Source organism: Lycorma delicatula, chromosome 2 (assembly GCF_047948215.1).
Source record: "Lycorma delicatula isolate Av1 chromosome 2, ASM4794821v1, whole genome shotgun sequence".
NCBI classification, from domain to species: domain Eukaryota; kingdom Metazoa; phylum Arthropoda; class Insecta; order Hemiptera; family Fulgoridae; genus Lycorma; species Lycorma delicatula.
The window spans coordinates 230,804,156-230,829,656 of NC_134456.1; the positions used below are offsets into that span (position 1 = coordinate 230,804,156).

General features: G+C 31.2%; 1 protein-coding gene across 2 annotated transcripts in view; it reads right to left on the bottom strand.

Moving 5' to 3' along the window:
* LOC142320385 (ATP-binding cassette sub-family A member 17-like) overlaps nucleotides 1-25,501 on the bottom strand; it is a 67,108-nt gene that overhangs the window by 27,504 nt on the left and 14,103 nt on the right. For both annotated transcript variants that reach the window (XM_075358090.1, XM_075358091.1), the window contains 4 exons: nucleotides 21,011-21,150; nucleotides 16,004-16,120; nucleotides 7,977-8,099; nucleotides 2,565-2,762 (listed from right to left, as the gene is read on the bottom strand). In XM_075358090.1, coding sequence (XP_075214205.1) covers nucleotides 2,565-2,762; nucleotides 7,977-8,099; nucleotides 16,004-16,120; nucleotides 21,011-21,150 — 578 coding nt within the window. The remainder of the gene's footprint in view (nucleotides 1-2,564; nucleotides 2,763-7,976; nucleotides 8,100-16,003; nucleotides 16,121-21,010; nucleotides 21,151-25,501) is intronic.

The following is a 25,501-nucleotide window of genomic DNA, read 5'->3' on the forward strand; positions in this document are numbered from 1 at the left end:
CAATAAATCGTTTTTAATGTATTGGTGTACTGTTGTTATAAGAAGTTTTACTGTAACCAGTTGCAACCTTTCTCTAGATTAGTTAATCTTGTCATGTTATCATGTGTTTAGACTGAGGAACTCTTGAGTGACATTAATATAGCTAATCTGTATTTCTAAATACATATAAGTTTTAATTATGTTTATTAGTTTATATTTTCAACTAATAAATAATGTGTTTGTAAAAATGTTCATTGTTCTACAGTGTTTTATCTTCATTTATCCTTTAGCAATGTTTGCATCAAATAGGTTTTTAAGAAATAACCAAATAGATTATAAATTATGGAGTTTGTTACATCAAAGCTTCATTATCAAAGATAACGTTAAATGAGGTATGACTGTACTTCTCTAAATACAGGCATTGTTATCTGGTGTACATTTGTTGCTGTCCAATAGTCCTAAGAGTGAAGGTAATGGAAATGGTCTATAGCTGAACATCATTTTCTTCCAAACAAAGGAAACGGGTATAGTTTAGTTAACAAACTACATAAATTGCAAGATAAATATTTTGATTCTCAAAATCTTCCACTCAGGATCATGCACCTTGAACATTCCATTCTACTGTTATGAAACACGTGGCGATTTTTCTTTAGGCAACCTTAACAAATTTTTAAGTGATAATTTTCTTCATCCACAAGTGTGTGCTACTTCTTGGGACCAGACCTGCTTTGAATATGAATACAACCCCAAAGGGCAGGGGAAATTCATCCCCCATCTTTGTATGGATTCTCACAAACAACTTCAACATTTCATGTATGTGTAAAGCATAATCCCATGATGTTACCAGGGATAAGCAAGGAAAGTTCTGTCTAATGGCATCTCTGTGCTGCAAGAACTGAATGCACTTGAACATTGTTTGTCCTGTGATAATTTATTTGCATAAATTAATGTTAAAATTATTTAGTTTCACTATTTTTATTTGATTTCACAGTAAAAAAAAATTCATAACCTTGATCACCATTATGTCAATCACTGTCTAATTTTCCCAAAATCAGTAATGTAAAAAGAATAAAGAATTCTTATGATTAGAATCTATCTCAATAGTATGAAAAAATATCAGGAAATTATTTCCTAACAAAATATTTAACACAATTTGCAGCAGTAATTTTTAAATGAAGATGGGATAATATTCATCATTCATTTTTTCACTCAAAATTTTCAGGATAACCTTACTGATAATATCAGAGTGCAGTGAAATTCTTCTTCTTCAACTACATTTTACACACCTTTCTATCAGTATATAACCTTATTCTACCTTCCTTTTACAGCCAGTAACAGTAATTTTCAAAAAATTGTGTTCTAGATAGAATCTTTTAAAGTGTTGTAACAAGACTGGAATAACATATCTGAGTAACAGATTCCTACCAATAAGAAGAAAGTGGTAGAAAATATAATAATGGGAGAATCCAGAAAGAGGCTAAAAGAAACCCTTTCAGTTATGGTAACAGGTACGTTTAACAATCATCCTTTGGAATACTGCCTACTGACACCCCTAAACAGATGCATTCCGTGAGAAGAGTTACCGGACCAGAGTAGGAATTTCATGGAAATGTGTGAGGGCAGATGATCATTCTCATGCTTTGAGTTGGGTTCAGTCTAGCAGGTAAAAAGGATAGGAGTATAAGTACTCCGGGGAAGACCAGTTGACAATCAGTCTAAGCGAGAAGTTATGATATTAGTCTGTGAGGAGAGTTCTGTGAGATGTCAGTCAGAGAGAGTATTCTGCAAGGAGGTTAGTGAAGAAGTGAATTTCTAGTGAATTAAGTTCACATTAGCGTGACATTACAAGTGATTGCAGAACATGAAAACAAGAAATGGTTTGGTGAGTTACTGTTATAAGTGAAAGAGATAATGTACTAGATTTCATTCATAGATTGTTAGTAGTTTTTTTTGTGAACAGCAAAGGTATTTGCAGTGAAAGAATTTTATACTTGTCTTATCTATTGTACTATTGTTGTTAACATAAGGCTAGTGGTTAAAAGTGGTTAAAAGACTAGCGGTCATGCTAATGTCTTTTGTCAATGGAACTGAATTCTGCTATTCATTATTTATCTACCTGTGAATAAATCCTAATAATTACTTTAAATTCTGTTTTGTATGTAATCACTGTTTTTTATTATTATTATTGTTGTGGTTGTGATTACTATGATTAATGTTTATTATTGACATTTACTATTATTATTATTATTATTTTTATTGATTTGTCTTGTTTTACTTATGTTTTTAAACCAATATATTGTATAATTATATAATCATTTTCATTTGTCCATCTCTCAATATCTTGACCAAGCTATGAACATGTGAGAGTATGAATCAAGTTAATACTAAGTTAAGTTAGTATTATCAAGTTAATGAATTTCATACTAGATTTAATTACTAAACAGATCCTAAAAAGATGTAACACTAAATCAACCAGAATCTGAGAATAAATTATTATTTATATATATCATTTTATCAATTACAACAAAAAATTGCATAATTGTATTATGCAGATGTTTTGTTAAACATCTGGTAAATATTTTTACCTGTTTAATGTTGTTCTTTGGGATATTTTTTAGGTGAGAAAAATACTCCAGATATTCTTTTGGTGTAAGGAAAGGATTAAAAAGGACCTTCGTAGGACAAAACCCCACATAAGCCTGGATCATTTTTAAGTCTTTCTTTAAATCCAATCCAAGTACACGAATATTACCACTGCTCGGGTTTATTAAACCCGCCAACACCTGTTTGAAAAAATTTAACAGACAACTAAAATAACAAAAAATAATGGTTTATTTTATTAAATAAACATTTAACAAAAACTAAAATGATAATCTTATTTCTAGTTATCTGACTAATTTGTTAAAGAGACTTGATATGCAAATTTTAATCATCAACAGATAAAGATGTTACGATTCTTATTACATAAAAACTGTGAAGAATATAATAACTTTCCTTATAAATTTCCTCCAGCTTTTTCTTAAATCTACCATCTACATATTTTATTATAAACATGGTGTTTACTCTTACTAAATATCAGTAAAATAAAACTTTCTTTTCTATTAAAAAAAAGTATCTACAATTGATTTATAATAAGGCAAATATAAAAGCATTATATTTTAGTATTACTTCAAATAAAATTATTTTTTTATATATACACTTGGAAAAAGCCAGGCGATACTGCAAGGTATCAGATAGATTAAATATCATGGTTAAGCAAAGATTTAGAAATCAACTCGTTGATTGCAAAACTTACCCTGGAGCAGACATTGATAGCGACCATAATTTGGTGATAATGAAATGTAGATTGGGGTTTAAAAACCTGAAGAAAAGGAGTCAGATGAATCGATGGAATTTAGAGAAGCTTGAGGAAGAGGAGGCAAAGAAAATTTTTGAAGCGGACATCGCAAGAGGTCTGAGTAAAAAAGATTAAGTAAAAAATGTAGAAGAAGAATGGGAGTATGTTAAAAAGGAAATTCTTAAATCAGCAGAAGCAAACTTAGGCATAACAAAGAGAACTGGTAGAAAACCTTGGCTTTCAGATGATATATTGCAGTTGATGGATGAACATAGAAAATATAAGAACGCTAGTGATGAAGAAAGTAAAAGGAACTATCGACAATTAAGAAATACTATAAACAGGAAGTGCAAACTAGCAAAAGAAGAGTGGATTAAAGAAAAGTGTTCAGAAATTGAAAGAGAAATGAACATTCTTAAAATAGACGGAGCATACAGGAAAGTTAAGGAAAATTTTGCGATACATAAATTAAAATCTAATAATGTGTTAAACAAAGATGGTACACCGATTTATAATACGAAAGGAAAGGTCGATAAGTGGGTGGAATATTTTGAAGAGTAATACGGAGGAAATGAATTAGAAAATGGTGTTATAGAAGAGTAAGTTGAAGAGGATGAAAGGGGAGAAACAATACTGAGATCTGAATTTAAGAGCATTAAAAGATTTGAATGGCAGAAAGGCTCCTGGAATAGACGGAATACCTGTAGAATTACTGCGCAGTGCAGGTGAGGAAGCAATTGATAGATTATACAAACTGGTGTGTAATATTTATGAAAAAGGGGAAGTTCCGTCAGACTTCAAAAAAAGTGTTATAATCATGATACTAAAGAAAGCAGGGGCAGATAAATGTGAAGAATACAGAACAATTAGTTTTAACTAGTCATGCATCAAAAATCTTAACTAGAATTCTGTATAGAAGAATTGAGAGGAGAGTGGAAGAAGTGTTAGGAGAAGACCAATTTGGTTTCAGGAAAAGTATAGGGACAAGGGAAGCAATTTTAGGCCACAGATTAATAGTGGAAGGAAGATTAAAGAAAAACAAACCAACATACTTGGCATTTATAGATCTAGAAAAGGCATTTGATAACGTAGACTGGAATAAAATGTTCAGCATTTAAAAAAAATTAGGGTTCAAATACAGAGATAGAAGAACAATTGCTAACATTTACAGGAACCAAACAGCCACAATAATAATTGAAGAACATAAGAAAGAAGTCGTAATAAGAAAAGGAGACTGACAAGGATGTTCCCTATCCCCGTTGTTTTTTAATCTTTACATGGTACTAGCAGTTAATGATGTTAAAGAACAACTTAGATTCAGAGTAACAGTACAAGGTGAAAAGATAAAGATGCTACGATTTGCTGATGATATAGTAATTCTAGCCGAGAGTAAAAAGGATTTAGAAGAAACAATGAACGGCATAGATGAAGTCCTATGCAAGAACTATCGCATGAAAATAAACAAGAACAAAACAAAAGTAATGAAATGTAGTAAAAATAACAATGATGGCCCACTGAATGTGAAAATAGGAGAAGAAAGGATAATGGAAGTAGAAGAATTTTGTTATTTGGGAAGTAGAATTACTAAAGACGGATGAAGCAGGAGCGATATAAAATGCCGAATAGCACAAGCGAAACGAGCCTTCAGTAAGAAATATAATTTGTTTACATCAAAAATTAATTTAAATATCAGGAAAAGATTTTTGAAAGTATATGTTTGGAGTGTCGCTTTATATGGAGGTGAACTTGGACGATCGGAGTATCTGAGAAGAAAAGATTAGAAGCTTTTGAAATGTGGTGCTACAGGAGAATGTTAAAAATCAGATGGGTGGATAAAGTGACAAATGAAGAGTTATTGCGGCAAATAGATGAAGAAAGAAGCATTTGAAAAAATATAACTAAAAGAAGAGACAGACGTATGGGCCACATACTAAGGCATCCTGGAATAGTCACTTTACTATTGGAAGGACAGGTAGTAGGAAAAAATTGTGTAGGCAGGCCATGTTTGGAATATGTAAACCAAATTGTTAGGGATGTAGGATGAAGGATGAAGGGGGTATACCGAAATGAAACGACTAGCACTAGATAGGGAATCTTGGAGAGCTGCATCAAACCAGTCAAATGACTGAAGACAAAAAAAAAATAAAATGTTATATGTAACATTTATTACAGTGTTAAAATACTTAAAGTGGTTTTCTTTACTAACTATATATATATATAATGAACACTTTTACTCCTGCTACAACAAAGCAGTATACTTTAATAATTATAACATTGAACAGAATGATGAAATATGATAATGCTTTAAAACACTTTAAATTATAGAGAAATAATCCTTTTAAAACCTTTTTTAGCTAATTATCAGTATTTGCCTCAATGAGATAGGACTGTTAATGGCATCCATCCTAAAAAGCTAAGGGAACTCCCTTTAGTATGTAATAGAGTAGTAATATATTTGAGCTTTGGAAATTTTTATTAATTCAGTATCAATATGTTTATTTCTATTATTAAATACAATGGAGCATATAAGTTTTAAGATATTTAAATTTATTGATTTGATTTTTCCATATTTTGTATTTAGAGATTTTGTGGAATTCTTTGATATCTGGCCATATCATTAATCTTATTTATATTCTACTCTAAATTGATTATTAGTTAATGAATAAAAAATTATTATTAAATTACATATCTAAGGAGTTTTCAAATCATCTTAAAATAACCCATAAACTATGTTCCAAAAACTCTAGTGAAGAAGAAAAAAGAACCCCCTTTCATATAATTTGGAAGTGGATCGTTTGCAATTTTTAATAATTTTAATAGTTTAAAATTATTAAACAAAGTATTATTAAAATAATTATAAAAGTTAAACAAAATTATTATTTAACAAATTAGAATCCAGGAAAATGTGTGTTATTGACGTTAAGGATAGTAGACTTGCATTTATTTATTCTGTTACTTCTTAGTTATTAAATATCATTTTATAAGTTGGTAGTACAGATTATATATTTTTTAGAATAAGAATTTTTTAATATATATTAATTTTAAACTCTTAATAGCCAGTGTAATATACTCCTGCATAAAATAGGGTACATTTTCTATAACATTATTTGAAAAAAAACAACAAAAAAACAACTCTAGATCTTATAACAAATTACTTAGAATTAATCATAAAAAATTATTCTTTTCTGTGAATGTTTTTACATGTGCACAGGCAATTACATAAATTTGTAGGTTTTCCCATCAATTTTTAATGGCTAATTAGAATTTCTCACTTTATCCAATCCATTAATATCATACAATCTAAATCCTGCTTTTTGTCATGGAGTCTCATTACTCCAAAGGCTGAAGAGAAAACTAAACAAACACTACCTACCTACAAACTTGTGCTCAAAATAGTCTGTACCGTGCTTCATTCTAAAGATGTCAGTAATAAGGATCTCCTAAAAATAATGGTTGTGTTTCTTCATTCAGATCAAGAGATCAACCAAACCATCCACAATTTTCAAAGTTATACTAGTGTTCTGCCACAGTTTCTATATTGCATTTTCAATGAAATATTGAAAACTGGACTTGTTGGCTTGCAATATGGCATTTACCATTCATTTCATCTTTTAACTTTCCCTTTGAATTCCGTATCTTATTTCCTGTAAAGCAAATGCATATTTTTGATTTAATCTTTTTTTTTTGTAAATCGTCTGGCAATTTGCATCATCTGAAATGTTATACAAAAAGAAAGCCTAGATCCTGTCTGCCATTTTCATAGTCCAGTCTCCAAACTGTCCTTTTAAAGAATTCATCACATGACATGCGCGCCTGAAATCCCTTTTGTCCTAGTTTTGGAAAAATTCAATCTTGCAATTTCTATATAATTTGTTTACTAATTTTTATTAACCTAAATTTCCCTTTACTGCAGCTTTTTAGCTACATTCACATCTGAATGATAAATATTACTCAAGCTTCCACCGATTTGTGAAATTCATTAACTTATGTTCTATCAATAATTTATTATTAACTGTAATTTATGTTTAATGTTTTGGCTACAGTTTAGAAGCCGCAAAAAAATATGGAAAAGTTAAAAATTTTAAATCCAAATAATTAAATTCTTCTCCAGATTCCTAAATAAAAGTTGTTAGACATCTCTTTGTGTACAGTATTTGTCCTTTTAATTAATTTTAAAACTTTGTAGTTAACTCTAATCATAAATAAGAAAAATAATATTTCTAAAAAATATAAATATCAAAGGCTTATTGAGGTAAACAACAGTTTTAAATTGTAAAAATGGAGTTAAATTAGATAAAAGTAAATAAGTAATATGACAAAAAAAAAACTAAATAGCAACTAATGTCATAGGAAAAAAGAACAACTATTGTTATAAGAAAATGAAATAAAATTCTAATAGAAGAAAGGAAAATCTTATATGTAGAAGAAAAAAAATCTCTTCAAAGAAGAACAGATTCAGAAGAAGACAGACAAGTAGCTTGGTTACTAAAACATCTACTCATAATATTAGTTCATTCATTCATTCCACTTTTGTTCTAGGAAGAACAAACATTCAAAGATGTTTAATAATGATATACGTAGTACACTTGAACAAAATTATACCGAAAAATAGACATAAAATGAAAGTAGATTCCTTTTAATAAAGATAACAAACATTTACCTCAACAATTGCAGTTTTACCAGAATTCTGTAGACCCAAAATTCCGAAGCAATCTCCTTGATTCACAACAAATGAAACATTATTTACAACTTCAGTTTTCTTTCCAAAACCGTGTTGATAAAACTGCAACAATAAAAGCATAAAAGTAATTTTAGATTAAAAGGCAATAAAAAAGTTTTATTAATTTTTTCTACATTTTAGAAGCAGCTAAGAGATCAGATTCATTCAACTGATAAGTTAAACATGATCTGGGATAATCCCACAGGTTAAGTTATTTCCCTATTGAACTCCAATAGAGTTCAAATTTAATTAAGTAGGAACCTCTTTGTGTAAGCACTGTTTCTAGTAATTACACATTTTTGATAAGCAGACGGTGTTAGAGCATAAAGCATACAGAGTGTTCCGGAACGTATTAGCCGAACTTCAGGTTCAACATCATATTGACAAGTCCTATTTTGCTTTGTTTTTCTTCTGGACGCAATTTTGTGATTTTCAACAAGAAAATTATTTCTCAGGAATAACATACATTCTCCATCGCTCCGATCCGGTACGCAACGAAAAGAGCGTCCTTGCAGCTCGATCATGTATGTGTAATATAAATCCATGCACGGTGTTGCGGTCGCATGGATCCATGCGGATCAACAACTGATCTCAAGGTCGGTTGTTGAGAACTATTCTGCTTCAAGAGAACTATCAAAATAAATTACGGCGCTTTGGCCGATTTATTTTTTTCGAATGCGGCTCACGCTGCAGACAGACGCATTCAAAACAACGACAGCATGCAGCATTTTGACCTTTGACCCCTTAATATGATATTGCAGACAAATACAAAAAAAAAAAAAAAACACAGCGACAGCAAGCAATTGCGACTAAATGTTTGCAAAAATCAAGCCAATTTGAACGAACAGTATTTAGAGGTTTATGAACAAATTAAAGAATCTTTCGAAAAGTTTAAACAAATGGGTAGCGGTTGGGTAATAAATAAAATATTGAGATTACATCTTTCACTATCAGAATTCAATCTACTTTACGGTGAAAACAATACATATTTACCATTACCGAAAGCTTTATTTAAGAAAGAGGCTGTAATAAATATAAAGAATGATGATCAAAAATGTTTCTTATGGTGTATTCTAGCCCAACTATTCGACAACGGATATAATTATCGTATTTCATTCTATAAAAACTTTGAAAATTATTTAAACATGAAAGGAATATAGTATCCTGTTTCGGTAAAAGATTGATGAATTTGAATCTGAAAACCCAGATATTGGTGTAAACGTGTTATGATATCGAAAATGATAATCAATATTTAATTTTAATAAAGTATATGTAAAACGTGTTGGTAATAATAATCAAAGAACAGTAGGATGGTTGTTATTATTAACTGATCTTATATTAATAAATCGATCTTCTACTTTAATAAACATGATAAATGGATATAACGGCTTATCTAGATTGAGGGGTAATATGAATAAAAGTTATAGAAAATGTGAATATTGTCTCTATTGTTTGTACTGGTTTAAATCTCGCACTAGTGAGACGGAGGCGAAAAACGAATCGAAATACATATTGAAGATTGTAAGCAGGAAAAGATTCAGAGAATTAGAATACCGAAAGAATGGATCGGCGTTGGAGAGAAACGTACCCGTGGTAATAGTATCATTCAGAGATTATTATTCAACCTTACGCGCTCCTTTTGTTATACATGCAGATTTCGAATCGTTTATCATTCCAAATCAATTTACGAATCCTGAACCCGCCACCACTAATACAACAAAAACACTCAAACTGTCTGAATATTGTTTGTTATAATAAATGAAAATGAATGTGTTGTAGAGTCAAAATTATACCGAATAAGTTTTTTTTTTTTTTTGTCTTCAGTCATTTGACTGGTTTGATGCAGCTCTCCAAGATTCCCTATCTAGTGCTAGTCGTTTCATTTCAGTATACCCTCTACATCCTACATCCCCAACAATTTGTTTTACATACTCCAAACGTGGCCTGCCTACACAATTTTTCCCTTCTACCTGTCCTTCCAATATTAAAGCGACTCCCACCGAACCTCACTAATTCCTACTATATCCACATTTGTCCTACCCATTTCCCTTTTTAAATTTTCTAGCCTACCAACCTTTTTCAAGCTTCTAACATTCCACGCTCCGACTCGTAGAATGTTATTTTTTAATTTTCTGGTGACCCCTTCCTTAGTAGTCCCCACCCGGAGATCCGAACGGGGGACTATTTTACCTCCGGAATATTTTACCAAGGAAGGCGCCTCCATTATTTCTATGTGAAAATGCACAGAGCCACATTTTCTTGGAAAAAAAGCAGCTGTAGTTTTCCATTGCTTTCAGCTGCGCAGTACTCAGAGGACTGAGTGATGTTGATACGGCCGTTTAAGTCGTCCTGACTCACGCCCCTAACAACTACTGAAAGAGCTGCTGCCCTCTTTCAGGAATCATTCCTTAGTCTGGCTCTCAACAGATACCTCTCCGATATGGTTGCACCTTCGGTCCAGCTACTCTGTATCCCTGAGCACTCACCAACGGCAAGGTCTCATGATTCATAGAGGAGGACCGAATAAGAACAGATGATAAAATATTTGAAAAGTTTCTCATTGATTTATGTGAAAAGTACGAGTATTTCGAAAAGGAATTAACAACTAGAAAACGGAACCCTTTTCTAGTTGTTAATTTCTTTTGACTATGACCGCAGAAGATCAAGAAAAATTTTAAAAAGACACTAAATGTGTTATATGTGGTGATGAATTTTACAGTGACGAGAATCGTGTGACATCATTTTCATACTGGTGGTAAATTTATTGGTCCCGCACATGAAAATTGAAATTGAAATTTTAAACTCATAACATTTATTCCAATAGTATTTCATAATTTATGCCGTTACAATAGTGCAAAGCTTCTATCTATAACACTCAAGAATAAAATATCGTATCGATTTATATATTCATATCAATTTCTATCTTATAGTCTTGACGAACTAGTACAAAATTTATTTCATAGTTGTTGTGAATTGTTAGACGGTCACATATCATACGCATTCTTTAAAACAACTTATTCACAGTTTCAAAGCGATATAAAAAACCATTATCGCGATAATAAAATCCATATATGTAAATTAAATCGGCATCTGTTTTCAATGAAACACAACTACCACCCATCGAAGAGTTTTATGATGATTTAAAGCAACAACACATCTTTGATTTGAATTATAAGCATGCGAAAAACGTTTGGATATTTTTAAAATCAACACGCTCGTTTGATTTTTTATATGAAATTGAATGTCATGTTGTTGGCTGATGTATTTGAAAGTTACCGTAATGAAATGATCGAAATAAATAATTTAGATCCGTGTGTATTTGTTTTTTTGAAAAAGGCATTCGTGGCGGCGTGTCAATGATTCCCCCAATCGTTACGCCATGGCGAACCATCTGAATTACGAGGAAAGTTTCGATAAAACATAAACCGATAAAATTCATTAAATATTACGATGTTCTATTTTTTTAGGGACGATCTATGATGAAACCGTTGCCTGTAGACGGATTCAGATGGTGTTATGAAAACGAACTTGAATATTTATTCGTAAACCGTCTGAACAATGTGAAAGATGATGCAGAAACGGGTTATATTTCATAAGTCGATTTAGCATATCCTAAACACTTACATGAAACGCATAGAGATTATCCACTCGCGCCAGAGAAAAAATCCATTCCATATAGTACGATTTCTCCGTTTGTGTGTGATTAAAAACGTGTAGCGTGTAAAAAAAATTATTCAGAAATTTGGAAGATAAATACAAATATGTTTTACATTAAAGAACGTTAAAATTGTATTTTTCAACAGGATATGGTGTTGTTGAAAATACGTAGAACCGCTTGTTTTAATCAATATCCATGTTTGAAAGATTATGTTGAGAAAAATTTCCATGAGTGGTGTAAAACTAAAGATAAGATTAATGCGTTTAAACTTTGAAATCAAAGTTTAAAAAATTAAACGCTGGTCCAAGAGCTAGACATTTTTATATTTACGGAAAGGATGTGGTTGGATTATCAATGTTGAAGAAAAATATATACTTAAACAAACCCATATATGTGGGCTTAGCAGTTAGAAGGCAGTTAGTTCAGTAGGCTTAACAGATTTAGAAAAATCAGTATGATTGTAGTACCCCTATTTCCACACTACTGACTATCACTACAATAATCTTTTACCTAGTTACAGGTCATGAAAACATAAAACGTTTAATGGCAGTTACAGATTAGTTATTATACTCAATTACACCAACAAAAGATGAACATTTTGAGGAATTTTGGGGAGGATTAACATTTAGATGAAGAGGTTGAAATTTTTACATATAGAATAAATACGATATAGATCGTTTAAAAGATGAAATGAATGGTCATTAATCTATGAATTTGTTGGGTTAAGAGCTAAAATGAATTCTTTACTTTCGGGTGCCACCGAATATCATTTACAACAAAAAAAGACAGCCAAGGAGATTTCAAAGGGTTCTCGTATATTCGATAAAGATTATAATTTGAAATTTTTAAATCGTGAAATGTATAAAGATTCTTTATTCACAATAGAAACATTTCATATTCCATATCGAAATCATTACGTAGTTTTAATCATCAAATTTACTCGAATGATCAACGTAAGAAGGTTCTCTCTCCATACGACGATAAAAAATTCATATTAGAAAACCTTACAGTTATACTTCCATGCGGTCATAAAGAAATCGATCAATATATGGTGAAAAGAAGAAAAAAAATAGTCTATCCATTCTATACAACGCGATCGATTTCTTTAATTAGACTATTTTTTTTAGCTTAATTTAGTTTCATTACAAACTAGATAGTATTTTATTTTTTTCAACTACAGCGCAATTACGCGATGACGTTCTAAATTTACATTTATTACAAAACGACATCTCTAAAGTGTATACGACTTAATATGTAACTTCAATACCGCGTTTAAATTCTACGTCGTGATAATTATGACCAGTCTTATTTACCCCTTATATACTACATAAACTTCTTTAGAATTATTAATTTCATTCAAATGTGATTGTGTAAGATCATTAAATAGTCGCGGTAAAAATATTTTCCCAAACCAATTTTTACCAAAATTGATGCGACTGTGGATTCGTCATTCTTTGTTTCTTTAAACTCCATTTATTTTCAAATATATATGGCTTATTATAGTTCGTTTCACTAATATTTTTAATATTGTTACAATAATTTAAACTGTTCAATTTATCAGAAATATCACACATTTTTATAGGTCTATATTAAAAAGTGGCAATATTTAAAATCAACATTATATTGTTGTTAAGAATCATCGTTTTATTTACATAGATACAAATGAGTTTAATCGGTGTATGTTACGAACAGATCAGACAACTATTCATACGGTATCTTTGGTGATTTTAAGCTAATTATCAATACAAATACGGATTTTTTTAATGCAACAAAATTATGTCATGATGGTGGAAAACGATTTGATAATTGGTTTTGTAATAAAGAATCAAAAGAATTAATTGAAATTTACAATAAAGCCGACCCTCAGATTCGAGAATCGACTTTCAACTGGGAAAAAGCCGAAGCCGGAATCCCGACTGAGGCTTTTTATGAGGTTACGGGTGATAATAAAGATGAAACAACTAAAATTATTACTGGTACGTATGTTTATAAGAAATTATTACTTGATATCGCTTCGTGGTTATCAAAAGAATTTTACGATAATCTGAAATATCTGGATGAATGCCTTCCCAGACGATGGACTGGCCATGCAAGTGAGAAAAACATGGTGGTTAACCGTTGGTCACCGCGTAATCCAGAATTAACACCTTACAACCACTTTTTATGTAAAGACAAAGTTTTTGTAGCATCCCTTCCTGTTGTCGACGACTTTAAAACAATGCACCGATATATGCTTACACTTGTTTGTGACGAATTTGACTACTATGTTGATATCTGTCGTGTTACAAATGCAGCAAACATATAACATTTGTAAATAAAAATTTAAAGATTTCTTCTATATAATCATGTAAGTAATCATCTCTACTCTTAAAAAAATACATTTTTAATAAGCTATCTAAAGTGTATATTTCATTTGTAATCACTCTGCATATTCCACATCATTCCGTCATTGTTCAACAATGTCTACCATTGCTTTTAGAGTTAAAAATGGAATAGAAGAAAAAATACAGTATAAATGAATCTAATGTCTACTTAGATGATTTAAAAACATTTTTCTCAGAGTCAAGGTTTACTTAAAAGTTAATCGAGTAATATTAATATTTTATCTTGTGAAATTAATTATTGGATACAATGAAATTCATTCATTAAAATCAGGATACAAAAACTAAATAACATGTAGATCACTTCAATTCAAATCTTTTATGATATAAAAATAATTTCAATGAAGGTTTGGATAAAATAGAAGTAATTTTTATTAACAGTTTTTATTAACAATTTTTCAGAAAATTTAGTTTTTTCTTAACAGAATCGTATATGCATAATAAAGTAAGGAGAATTTTTATTAGTTTCATTCACAAACCATTCAATGCTTTCAACTAGTTAACTTTCAGATATAAGATCAGACTTTTGTTTTTGGATCTAAGAGTATCAAAATAGTCTTAATTCAATTTTATTCAATGATGAATCTATTTTTTTACCAGAAATGCATTTAGAATGGTAGAAGTACAAAGCTTTGGGTACCAATTTTTGAATCCTTAAAAAAAAATTACTTAAAGCCACAAAATTCACACCTTCCATTTTTGGCATCAAAAAAGATCTGGTGAAGTATTAATTTATATTTAGACAATTGGAAAATAAAAAAACTTTCAAACCTGGCTTAGTTAATTTTTTTATTTATATATTTTTACCTATAGAATGCGCTTCTTTAATATAATCATTTTCTCATACGACCCATGATGTAATAATTGCTTTTGAACTGTTGAGTAGATGGCCAATTCTTGAATTTTACGAACAGAAGAAAATCAGATGCTGCCAAATCAGGGCTATATGAGGGATGATTGCCACTCAAACTTGTATAACATACTATTAGTAGTAGCAGCAGTGTGAGGCTGTGGAATACATCTAAAAAAATTATCCCCTTTGTTAGCATCCTTTGCCATTTATTCTGTTTCACTCTCCTAAAATTTTTATTTTGTGTGTGTGTGCTTGAGAGAGAGAGAGAGAGAGAGAGAGAGAGAGAGAGAGAGAGAGAGAGAGAGAAAGAGTGAGTAAGTGAGTGTGTGCACCTACTGTTGGAACATTCTTATGTCTCATTGCTGATGAATCGAATCTGTTTCTAGTGCCTAGTAGCAATATTGTTAAGAGATTCACTTCCTTTATTCTTTTATTGCTAAAGAAAAGTCAATGCTGTTCCCATTCTTTTCACTTTACTTACAAAAGGTACTTACAAAAAGTCAATCTGTCTGTAAAAATCCCATTAAGAGTGAACCTTGAAATTTGAGAAAACTTTCCATGGCATTTATCATAAATGACAAGTTCGATTTTTTCAAAAGTTCATCTCTCTCACTATGGAATGTTGCCCATCCTCTTCCTTCCTTATTGTGAAGATTAGTTTGCCCTTGCCTGAATTTCCTGCACCATTCTCTCACAGAACCATCACTTATTATTATTATAAATGTCACACAGCCAAGAATGGATCTGGGCTACAGATGTGCCCAGATCCAATGATGCTACATACCTCACACAAATGGTGGAAGCAGCAGCAATCACCTCCATATTTCACCATGTACTACTCAAACGGTAAAGAAAAAAATAGCAACTGACTGTATGTGTGATGATATTTAAGATAACTGATGTCTCCTGCACATGTTCTATGTCGCTCTGAAAATCTGTTTGTTTATAACACTCAACCAAGATTAATTTATATAAACAGCCTATGTATCAGTAACAGAAATATTCATTCTCAAAATTAAACATGTTATACACAAATAAAAAATTTACTGGTAAATACAAACTTTAAAATATTTACCTTACACAAATTACTGACTAATATGTTTTGTTTATTCAACAAGACATCTCTGTTAAAAACACGTTCTCTTTCTTGAATAACGTCTTCATTTTCTTTTTCATTAACAGTCGGTTTTATCTGTAATTCAAATGAAAGCATTAATAAGATTCATAACAATAAAATAAAATGAGACCTATGCTAAGTCATATTATCATACTTTGTACATAGTAATGTTGTATAGACTGATCTGGCATATAAAAAATATCAAAAGTGACTGGATTCCGAACTTTGAACCTTTTGAATGAAATGATCCATTTTTCATGTTTAACTGATAACACACTAACAAACAACAAGGGACATTAAACAGAATGTAATTGGGAAATATCCAGAAAAAATGAATAGAGGTCATAAAGATAATTGGTCAAGCAGGGTATGTAGGTAGAATCAAATGACAAAAGCTGTGTGGAGAAAAGCACATGCCAGAAGAATATCTACAGGATGTTTATTATTTCTATTCATAAAAAGGTTTTGATTATACTGAAGTTCCATTCACTAAAACCTTTTAATAGATATTAGATAAAATAATTCAAGAAAAAGTGGAACACCAGTTGAAAAATGTAGGTTCTGGAATGAAAGGTCAACAATGATTTGGTCTTTGCATGTAGCAGGCAATTAAAAACAATTTGTAGTAAGGAAAATATCAGAATATAACCCTTAAAAATATAAAAAAAGTCTAAAATAATATCCACAGAAAGTGTGGAAAATATTAAGCACAAAAGGGTCATTCCACTTATTATTAAAGTGAAAAAAGACATGTACAAATTTACGGAAGTACTAAGGACTATAATGGGAAAGGAACTGTAATTTTTTCAGTGGGAACTGTCTAAGATAAGGTAGTGCAATGTTATCTTTATTTTCAATTTTATAGATGAGACTGATAAAAGAAGTGAATAAGTTAATAACACTGAAATGGAGAATGCAGTCCAACTCACCTTACCGCTTGGGTAAAAGAAACAGAAAGTGTTTATGATGTAAAATATCTAAAGAATGGAAAATCAACATTCTTAATTCGTTTATAACTTTAGGATGTTTAAGGTATCTTATAAACTTCAAACATACAACTTTATGTTTATCTTATAAACATAAATCTGCATATAACTTTAAACATAGTTCTAATAAAAACACCTACAAGCCAATATAAAATATCTGGCAACCTCTACATTTTTTAATTGTGTCATAACTTGACCCAAATTTCCATTCAAATTTGCTAGGTAGTTCTCTTTTTCTGAAGGAGATAATGAAATATTTTCAAGATTCTGCATCATAATGAGATGATTTTAAAATTATCAAGACTATAGGTAATAACATCTTCATGAATTTGGAATTTCTACAAATACAATGTCAAAAACACGGTAAAAAATACACAGTCTTTTAAAGGTGCATATTACATCATATACGTCACAAGATTTTCATTTAGAAACCTAATCTTTTATAAGGTGCTGTTTAATATCTATTAACTTTAAATTATTACTATTGACCAAATCTCTCTAGGAGCTTAATGTCATTCCAGGAAGATTGAGCAGAGGACAAAATTCCTAATTCCATGTTATTGGCTGCAGCATTACTTTGATCATAACTTTCAATTTCAGAAGAACTAGATTTATTCAATGGAACATTTAAAATAGCATGCAAAATAATCCGAATATAGGGGATTTTTTTTTATTTCTATGTTGTGGCTACACTGCTTGGCCACATCCATTCTTTAAGTTCTCTGAGAAAAGTGAATCGTTGTTTGGTTATTTAGCCATTTTCATATCATAAATAGTATTTTGTGAAAGTTTATTTCATTTTTATTACAGAAACATATTTTTGTATTTTTTGTTTTATGTCTTGAATATATAATAATGTACATAACTCCAAGAAAGAGTTGGAAAATTTTTCTCTTTCTTTACATACCAGTATGACACAATGACAAATAACTTATGAATGTGGTATTGGAGTAGAGACAGTAAATGCTATTTTAAATTAATTTAAAGAAAATGGTTCCTTTTCACCTCAAAGGAAAGGCAAGCGCTGCTATAAAAGAAAAACTACTCAAACATACGATCTGTTATTACTGCAAAGGGTTCCATATATTAGAAAAGCATAAGATGAAAATACATCACCGGCTCGTATCCAAAAATCAGTTAAACATCTCACAGAAAAAAATCTGAAACTAGAACCCATCTACTGGAAGTAATGACTTCCAGTAGATGGCAAGTTAAAAAGTGATGGATATATCAACATTCTGAAGTAAAGGGTTGTAACATAACTTTAAAATAAATTCCTATAAGGCAATGGAGTATTCAAAAAGGATTTAGTACCATGCCATAGTGCCAAAAAAAAGCCAAATTTTTGAAGAATGAAACATTAAAGTGTTTGTGCGGCCAAGTAACTTTCCAGATTTAAACCCAATTGAAAATCTTTGGGCAAGAGACAAAAAAACTATTCTCAAAAATTAATTATACCACAAAAACTGACCTTATTAAAGCAATAATATCGGTATGATTTCATGATGAAGAAATAAAAAAAAATATATAGTACTTGCCAAATCGTGTATGTGAGTGTTTAAGAGTAAAGAAGGTCATATTAATCACTAAATATTCACAAAATGTACAGATATGAGTTTTTTCCAAATAAAATTATTTTTATTAAATAACATCTGTGTTTACATTAATTTGCATGCTACTGTATTTTTTTTTAAATAAAATTAAAGTGTTTTTCAACTGAGCAGGAAGTTTGACTTTTATTTACTTTTACAACATCCATATCCCAGTCAATGTCACACAGCAAAACATGCACTGTATTTTTTTTGTCTTCAGTCATTTGACTGGTTTGATGCAGCTCTCCAAGATTCACTATCTAGTGCTAGTCGTTTCATTTCAGTATACACTCTACATCCTACATCCCTAACAATTTGTTTTACATATTCCAAACATGGCCTGCCTACACAATTTTTTCCTACTACCTGTACTTCCAATAGTAAAGCTACTATTCCAGGATGCCTTAATATGTGGCCCATAAGTCTGTCTCTTCTTTTAGCTATATTTTTTCAAATGCTTCTTTCTTCATCTATTTGCCGCAATACCTCTTCATTTGTCACTTTATCCACCCATCTGATTTTTAACATTCTCATGTAGCACCACATTTCAAAAGCTTCTAATCTTTTCTTCTCAGATACTCTGATTGTCCAAGTTTCACTTCCATATAAAGCGACGCTCCAAACATATACTTTCAAAAAATTTTTCCTGATTTTTAAATTAATTTTTGATGTAAACAAATTATATTTCTTACTGAAGGCTCGTTTAGCTTGTGCTTTTCGGCATTTTATATCGCTCCTGCTTCGTCCATCTTTAGTAATTCTACTTCCCAAATAACAAAATTCTTCTACCTCCATAATTTTTTCTCCTCCTATTTTCACATTCAGTGGTCCATCTTTGTTATTTCTACTACATTTCATTACTTTTGTTTTGTTCTTGTTTATTTTCATGCGATAGTTCTTGCGTAGGACTTCATCTATGCCGTTCATTGTTTCTTCTAAATCCTTCTTTCCGCTAGAATTACTATATCATCAGAAAATCGTAGCATCTTTATCTTTTCACCTTGTACTGTTACTCTGAATCTAAATTGTTCTTTAACATCATTAACTGCTAGTTCCATGTAAAGATTAAAAAGTAACGGAGATAGGGAACATCCTTGTCGGACTCCCTTTCTTATTACGGCTTCTTTCTTATGTTCTTCAATTGTTACTGTTTCTGTTTGGTTCCTGTACATGTTAGCAATTGTTCTTCTATCTCTGTATTTGAACCCTAATTTTTTTTAAATGCTGAACATTTTATCCCAGTCTACGTTATCAAATGCCTTTTCTAGGTCTATAAACGCCAAGTATGTTGGTTTGTTTTTCTTTAATCTTCCTTCTACTATTAATCTGAGGCCTAAAATTGAGGCACTGTATATAAAACTCATTTTTTTCATGCATAATTACATGATTTTAAAACTTGAAATTACTCATCGATACTACATTCAATATCCTTAATTATCTGTATTTACTTTGTTCTTACTTACTTTATTTTGTTCTCTTACTGTACCTGGCTTAAACCACAAAGCACTTGTTCAAGGTCATAAGAAATACAATACTGGATAAATAAAAAAAAAATGTTTTTAATCAATAGGAAGGTAAGTAATAGAAAGAATAAATTACCTTAATGATAACTGCTGTATTTTATCTTTGAGTCAATGATAATAATTTTAAAATATACTGATTATAAATAGTGACCGATTTTAATGTCCATTAATATTATATTATTTTTTTTTTAAATTATAAGGTAAAATTAAATAAATTATTGCCAATTTTAAAACATCTAAGTTCAATGATATCCAAATAATCACAAATTTATACTGGAACCGACATAGAATCATAATGGTTGAAGGATTTTTTTTAACAATATTTGCAGTACTATGCACTGACTACCTCTTCTTATCAATTTACACTCAGAATCCAAACATACTTTTTGAAGGTTTATGTAACATTAATTACTACTGAATCAAAATCAGCAGAGTACAAACTGATAACAGATAAATATTATTACCTATGAACAGCATTAAATTACATAAGTTTTAAAAACTTATTTCTTAAGATTATAAAATGAAAAAATTCAAAGAAATAAACATTTAGAAAAATCTTATTCTGATATATCCATTTTTAGATCAAGGATAAAATTATTAGTACATTTTGATATGATGTGGGAAAGTTTATTTTTTGTCACAGGCAAACGACAGGGAACTGGTAAAATAATATAACATTAAAATTTTGCAATTATTTATTTTAAAATTGTAAAAAATACATGATCAATGAAATGTACATCTCAGCCGGAAGAAAAATTTTAGTAATGCCTGGTGAAAGGATAAGTAAGTAGATCAGTATTGTCTTATCTAAAATATACAAAAAAAAGTAATGATACTAAATAAAAAAAATAAAAAAATACTTACGATTTTTCTACGGAATAAACTGCTGAACAATGATTTCTCTAAAATTATTATTATAATCAAAATCACCAATCCATATAAAAACATACTAAAGATATTTATCATTTTTTCCATAACTGACACCTTACCTCTAATACTTTTACCTAAAAACAAAATGAAAATACACAAAGATTAATCGTGGAAAGAAAACACATACTTAGGTTTCAAAATTATTCTAGCAAAATATTTTGACAATTAATTAGACACTTTAGAGAATGAAGTGGACCAGTCAAAACCTAATTCATATACATAAAACGTTGAGATGCTAAATACTTAACTAATAGATATGTGTACCTCTGTTCTTGCAGCAATTTTTCTATACACATTTTACAAATTCTTTAAGAACAGATACAAAAATCTAGATAGCATAGAAAAACCCGTAATTGCAAATCAGTTGATTTCGAAGTCGAGAGTTTCAACATTCAAATCCTAGTAAAGGCAGTTACTTTTATACAGATTTGAATACTAGATCGTGGATACCAATGTTCTTTGGTGGTTGGGTTTCAATTAACCACATATCTCAGGAATGATCAACCTTTCTTTTCTGTTTAGCCTCTGGAACCATCGTAAAGCATTACTTCAGAGGATAATATGTATGAATGTAAATAAAGTGCAGTCTTGTGCAGTCTCAGTTCGACCATTACTGAGATGTGTTGTTAATTGAAACCTAACCACCAAAGAACATCGGTATACACGATCTAGTATTCAAATCCGTATAAGAGTAACACTGCCTATAATAGTTTTTGAACCTCAGAACTCTCGACTTTGAAATCTGCTGATTTGTGATGACGAGTTAACCACTAGACCAGCTCGATGGGCTAGGATCGGTCGATCTGAGATCTGTACAAGAGTACACATCACTTACACTCATACATATCATCCTCATTCATCCTCTGAAGTAATACCTTATGGTGGTTCCGGAGACTAAATAGAAAAAAGAAAAGAAAAGATAGCATAGGAAAGACATATTAAGCCTTAAGTTAATTAGTTATATAATATATAAATCTATTTTTACAGGATTCACAACAGCTAATAATAAAACCAGCGGCGGCTCGCGTATAGGCACTGTGAAACTGCAGCACCTCCTATTTCTACTTCATATTATTGATAACATTTAATATAATGAGTCCTTTTTTTTCTTTAATTCCTTCTTTATACGTGTTCATTATTTAATCCTTAAGCTTAATGTAAAAAGCCATCCCCCAGTTTATAAAAGGATACAAAAATCTTTGCACGGGACTGTGCGCGCGCACATAGGAAGCTATGTGCGCGTAGCTAAGCTGCGCGAGGCTGCGAGGGAGAGAGAGCCGACTCTGGCGTACTCGTGGAAGGTTTTTTTTTTTACTCGTGCTTGTATGGAACGTTCCCTTTTCTAGTTTAGTCGGTGGAAGTATTATGAAAGTGGTTCAGTTGTTTTTTCAGTAGTGATCAGAAGATGACGGAAAGCAAGGGCTCTTTGATTGCCAAATCAGTCGAAAAACACGCTGGAAGGGCGAAAGAGAAGGTAATTAGTAAAAACTAATTATGTATTTGTTTCTGTGTACATAGAGATTTAAATTAAGTACCGTTGAACTAAAATGTTTTTAAGCGGACATTTTATTAAGTTATTATGTAATAATACTAAAAAATATTACCTGTATTCACATTTTATTATTTATTCGGTTAAACCGAATACGGTTTTTAAGCACTGTATGCTTAAAAACCGTGTATCATATTCTTGAATGTGATAAAGTGTAGAATTAGATTATTATCCTGCTTCCAGCTATTCTACTTGTTCATTTTTTTCGTTTCTTTTATTTTACAGAAAACTTTAACTTAAACTTTTTCTGGAGCAGCACTCTCGCTAATTTTAGCTACGAGCCGCCACTGAATAAAATTAATATAATAATTAACGTTCACTGAAAGTGTAATAACATACCTGGAAAACTGTAATGATTTACAATTTTTATTAAATTAATGTGGTAAAATTACAACACGGAATATTTAAGAGTTCAAAGAAAATCAATAAGAAACAACTGGGATGATTTGGTAGAAATATATAAAAAACTTTTAAAACTCGGTCGGTTTCACTTCCATTTTCTAATTATGATGACTATAATTACTAAAAAGAAGTATGAAAAAAATCACAGCCTTATATATTATATACATAATACATTTGCCTAAAAATATAGCAGCCAAAGGATAAATGCATAAATAGATTAGACACCGGACCACCCTAGAACTTAGTGATCAAGGGGAAAATTGGCCACTCACAAGCGGCGAGTCAATGTGGCGACAGCCGCATTGTTGGATCATGTGGGAGTTCCTTGATGCAGTTGCTTTGTTCAAGCGACATCTGTAGTTTACCTAAGGGAAAAGACTCCTAGCGCACTGCTGTGTGAAGCTAACCACCAGCCAATTAAGACTCCAAGCGCTTTAATATTGTGGACAGGTACTTGCTGGAATTCAGCGACCTAGACGTGACAGCTAATTGCTGTCTAGATGAAATAAATTTTAATTTATGTCACATATATTTTTAATAGTTGACGGGATGCGCCTACCCATTTTAGCAAATATATGACACGTGAGCGGTTGGTAAACGTAAGCTGGTGGTGTATGGCACCGCGCTGGGTTCGCTCATGCTGTTAGGTAAGCTCTAGGAGCTATTTTGGATACTGGTCGCTAAACTGTTTGTACTCAGTTGCCGTTTGTGGCACAGATATTCCGTCTTATGCTTTAGGGCGATCGAATAGAGTGGCGGCGGAAGAAATTCCAAGCAAACCAATCATCTCGATGGAATTCAAATCGGGATGATATGGGGGTAGGCGAAAAACAGGGAACCGCCTTCCTCCAATATCTTATCTATCTTATGTGTTTTCAGATGATCTTTATTTCTTTTAATTGTTTCATACAACTGAACTTTCGTCAAATTTTCATTGAATGGTATGCTGTTAGTCTGCAACCAATCAATCATTAATTTTTTTGTTATGCTGAATTCGGTGCTTGGTTTTCTTCAGTATTATAATAAGAAGCATTATCTTTCCATACTGTCAAGCAGTTGGAAACGAATTTTACCACCGGTGTGGATAATTATTATCCTTTATCCTTTTGAAATTGGCACAGTAAAACACTCAGAGCATTTGAAGGCTGCCAACATTTCTGTTGGCAATGAGAACTTAAAATACAAGTCTCATCGACATAGTAGATTGGTCTTCCTTTAACTTTACTCAAATACACAAACCGTTTTTACTGAATATTATGTTTTTCAATAAGAATTGCCCTGTTATTTCTGATTCTCTTTTATTAGAAGTCCATGCTTAGCAAAAGTGTCCGCAAGCTACTCTTTTTCCCATTAAATACCCTATCAAAGGTATCAAAGGTTATCTCTAAGTTTCCTTAGAGAAGGCAAGCAGCCCTTGCTTGGTTAAGTAAAATTTTAACACTACGTCGTATAGCATTCCTTTTAGCGTTTTATTCCTTTGCGAATTTTTTCCGAAGCTATTTCACAAATAATTCCTTAAACTATTCTTTTTGAGAATCCTATGGCACACGCAATACGTTCTACAACTTCTTTGGGATCACTAACAAACATTCCAACTGCAACTTTTCCTGTCATGTAATTAAAAACATTGTGTATAATTTCTTTCCCTTGACAGTGAATATCTTTTCCACGTAAATTAGACATAATATGCAAAATAATAAAATCAATTCACTACCATATGAATAGAGCCGACAAAAATTTACTAATTTAATTTACTAATTTTCGTACCGTATACATACTGCGTTTAATCGAATCTATTATAAAACCGTGCTCGTTAGGCATCAAGGTTTATCTGTTTATCAGATCTGTGCCAATTCGGCTTGGACAAGCTATGTAAACATGCGTTTGTTAAAAAAATATTTGCCCAGTTGGTCCAGTCGGATATTCAAGATACAAATTGTACACACTGAAAGCAGAGTGGTCACGTATGTGCTTACCGCTAGATTAGGCGAACTGATATCGGGTAGGTTTTACGAGCATGAATTGGCAAAAACAAAATACCCTGATAAAAACCTGATAGATAAGATCTACGCTGCAAGGGTGTGGTTAAAATAGTTAGGTATGGACAACACGTATAACTCATGGATGCACAAGTCTGAGGTTATAAATATATACGTTATTTAATTAACGAAACCGAAGCGAAAGATAAACATCATGCCCAATTTCGATACGGTTCTGGTATAGACTATAAAAAGAAGACACAGACCTTTATTATGAAATGCAGTTCGTTCGATCGTATGCGGCATAAAAATTTGTACGTAACTCGAAATCGCTTCACAAGCCGAAATATTAATTGTTATGTAACTTAATGAAAATGTATCGGAGGGATTGTATATTTCGTATATGCTGATAACGATCAAGTTATCCCACCACAAGAGTCTAGCTGGCATCCGTAATGTTATTCGACGATTCATAATATAATCGAAATGTTCTTC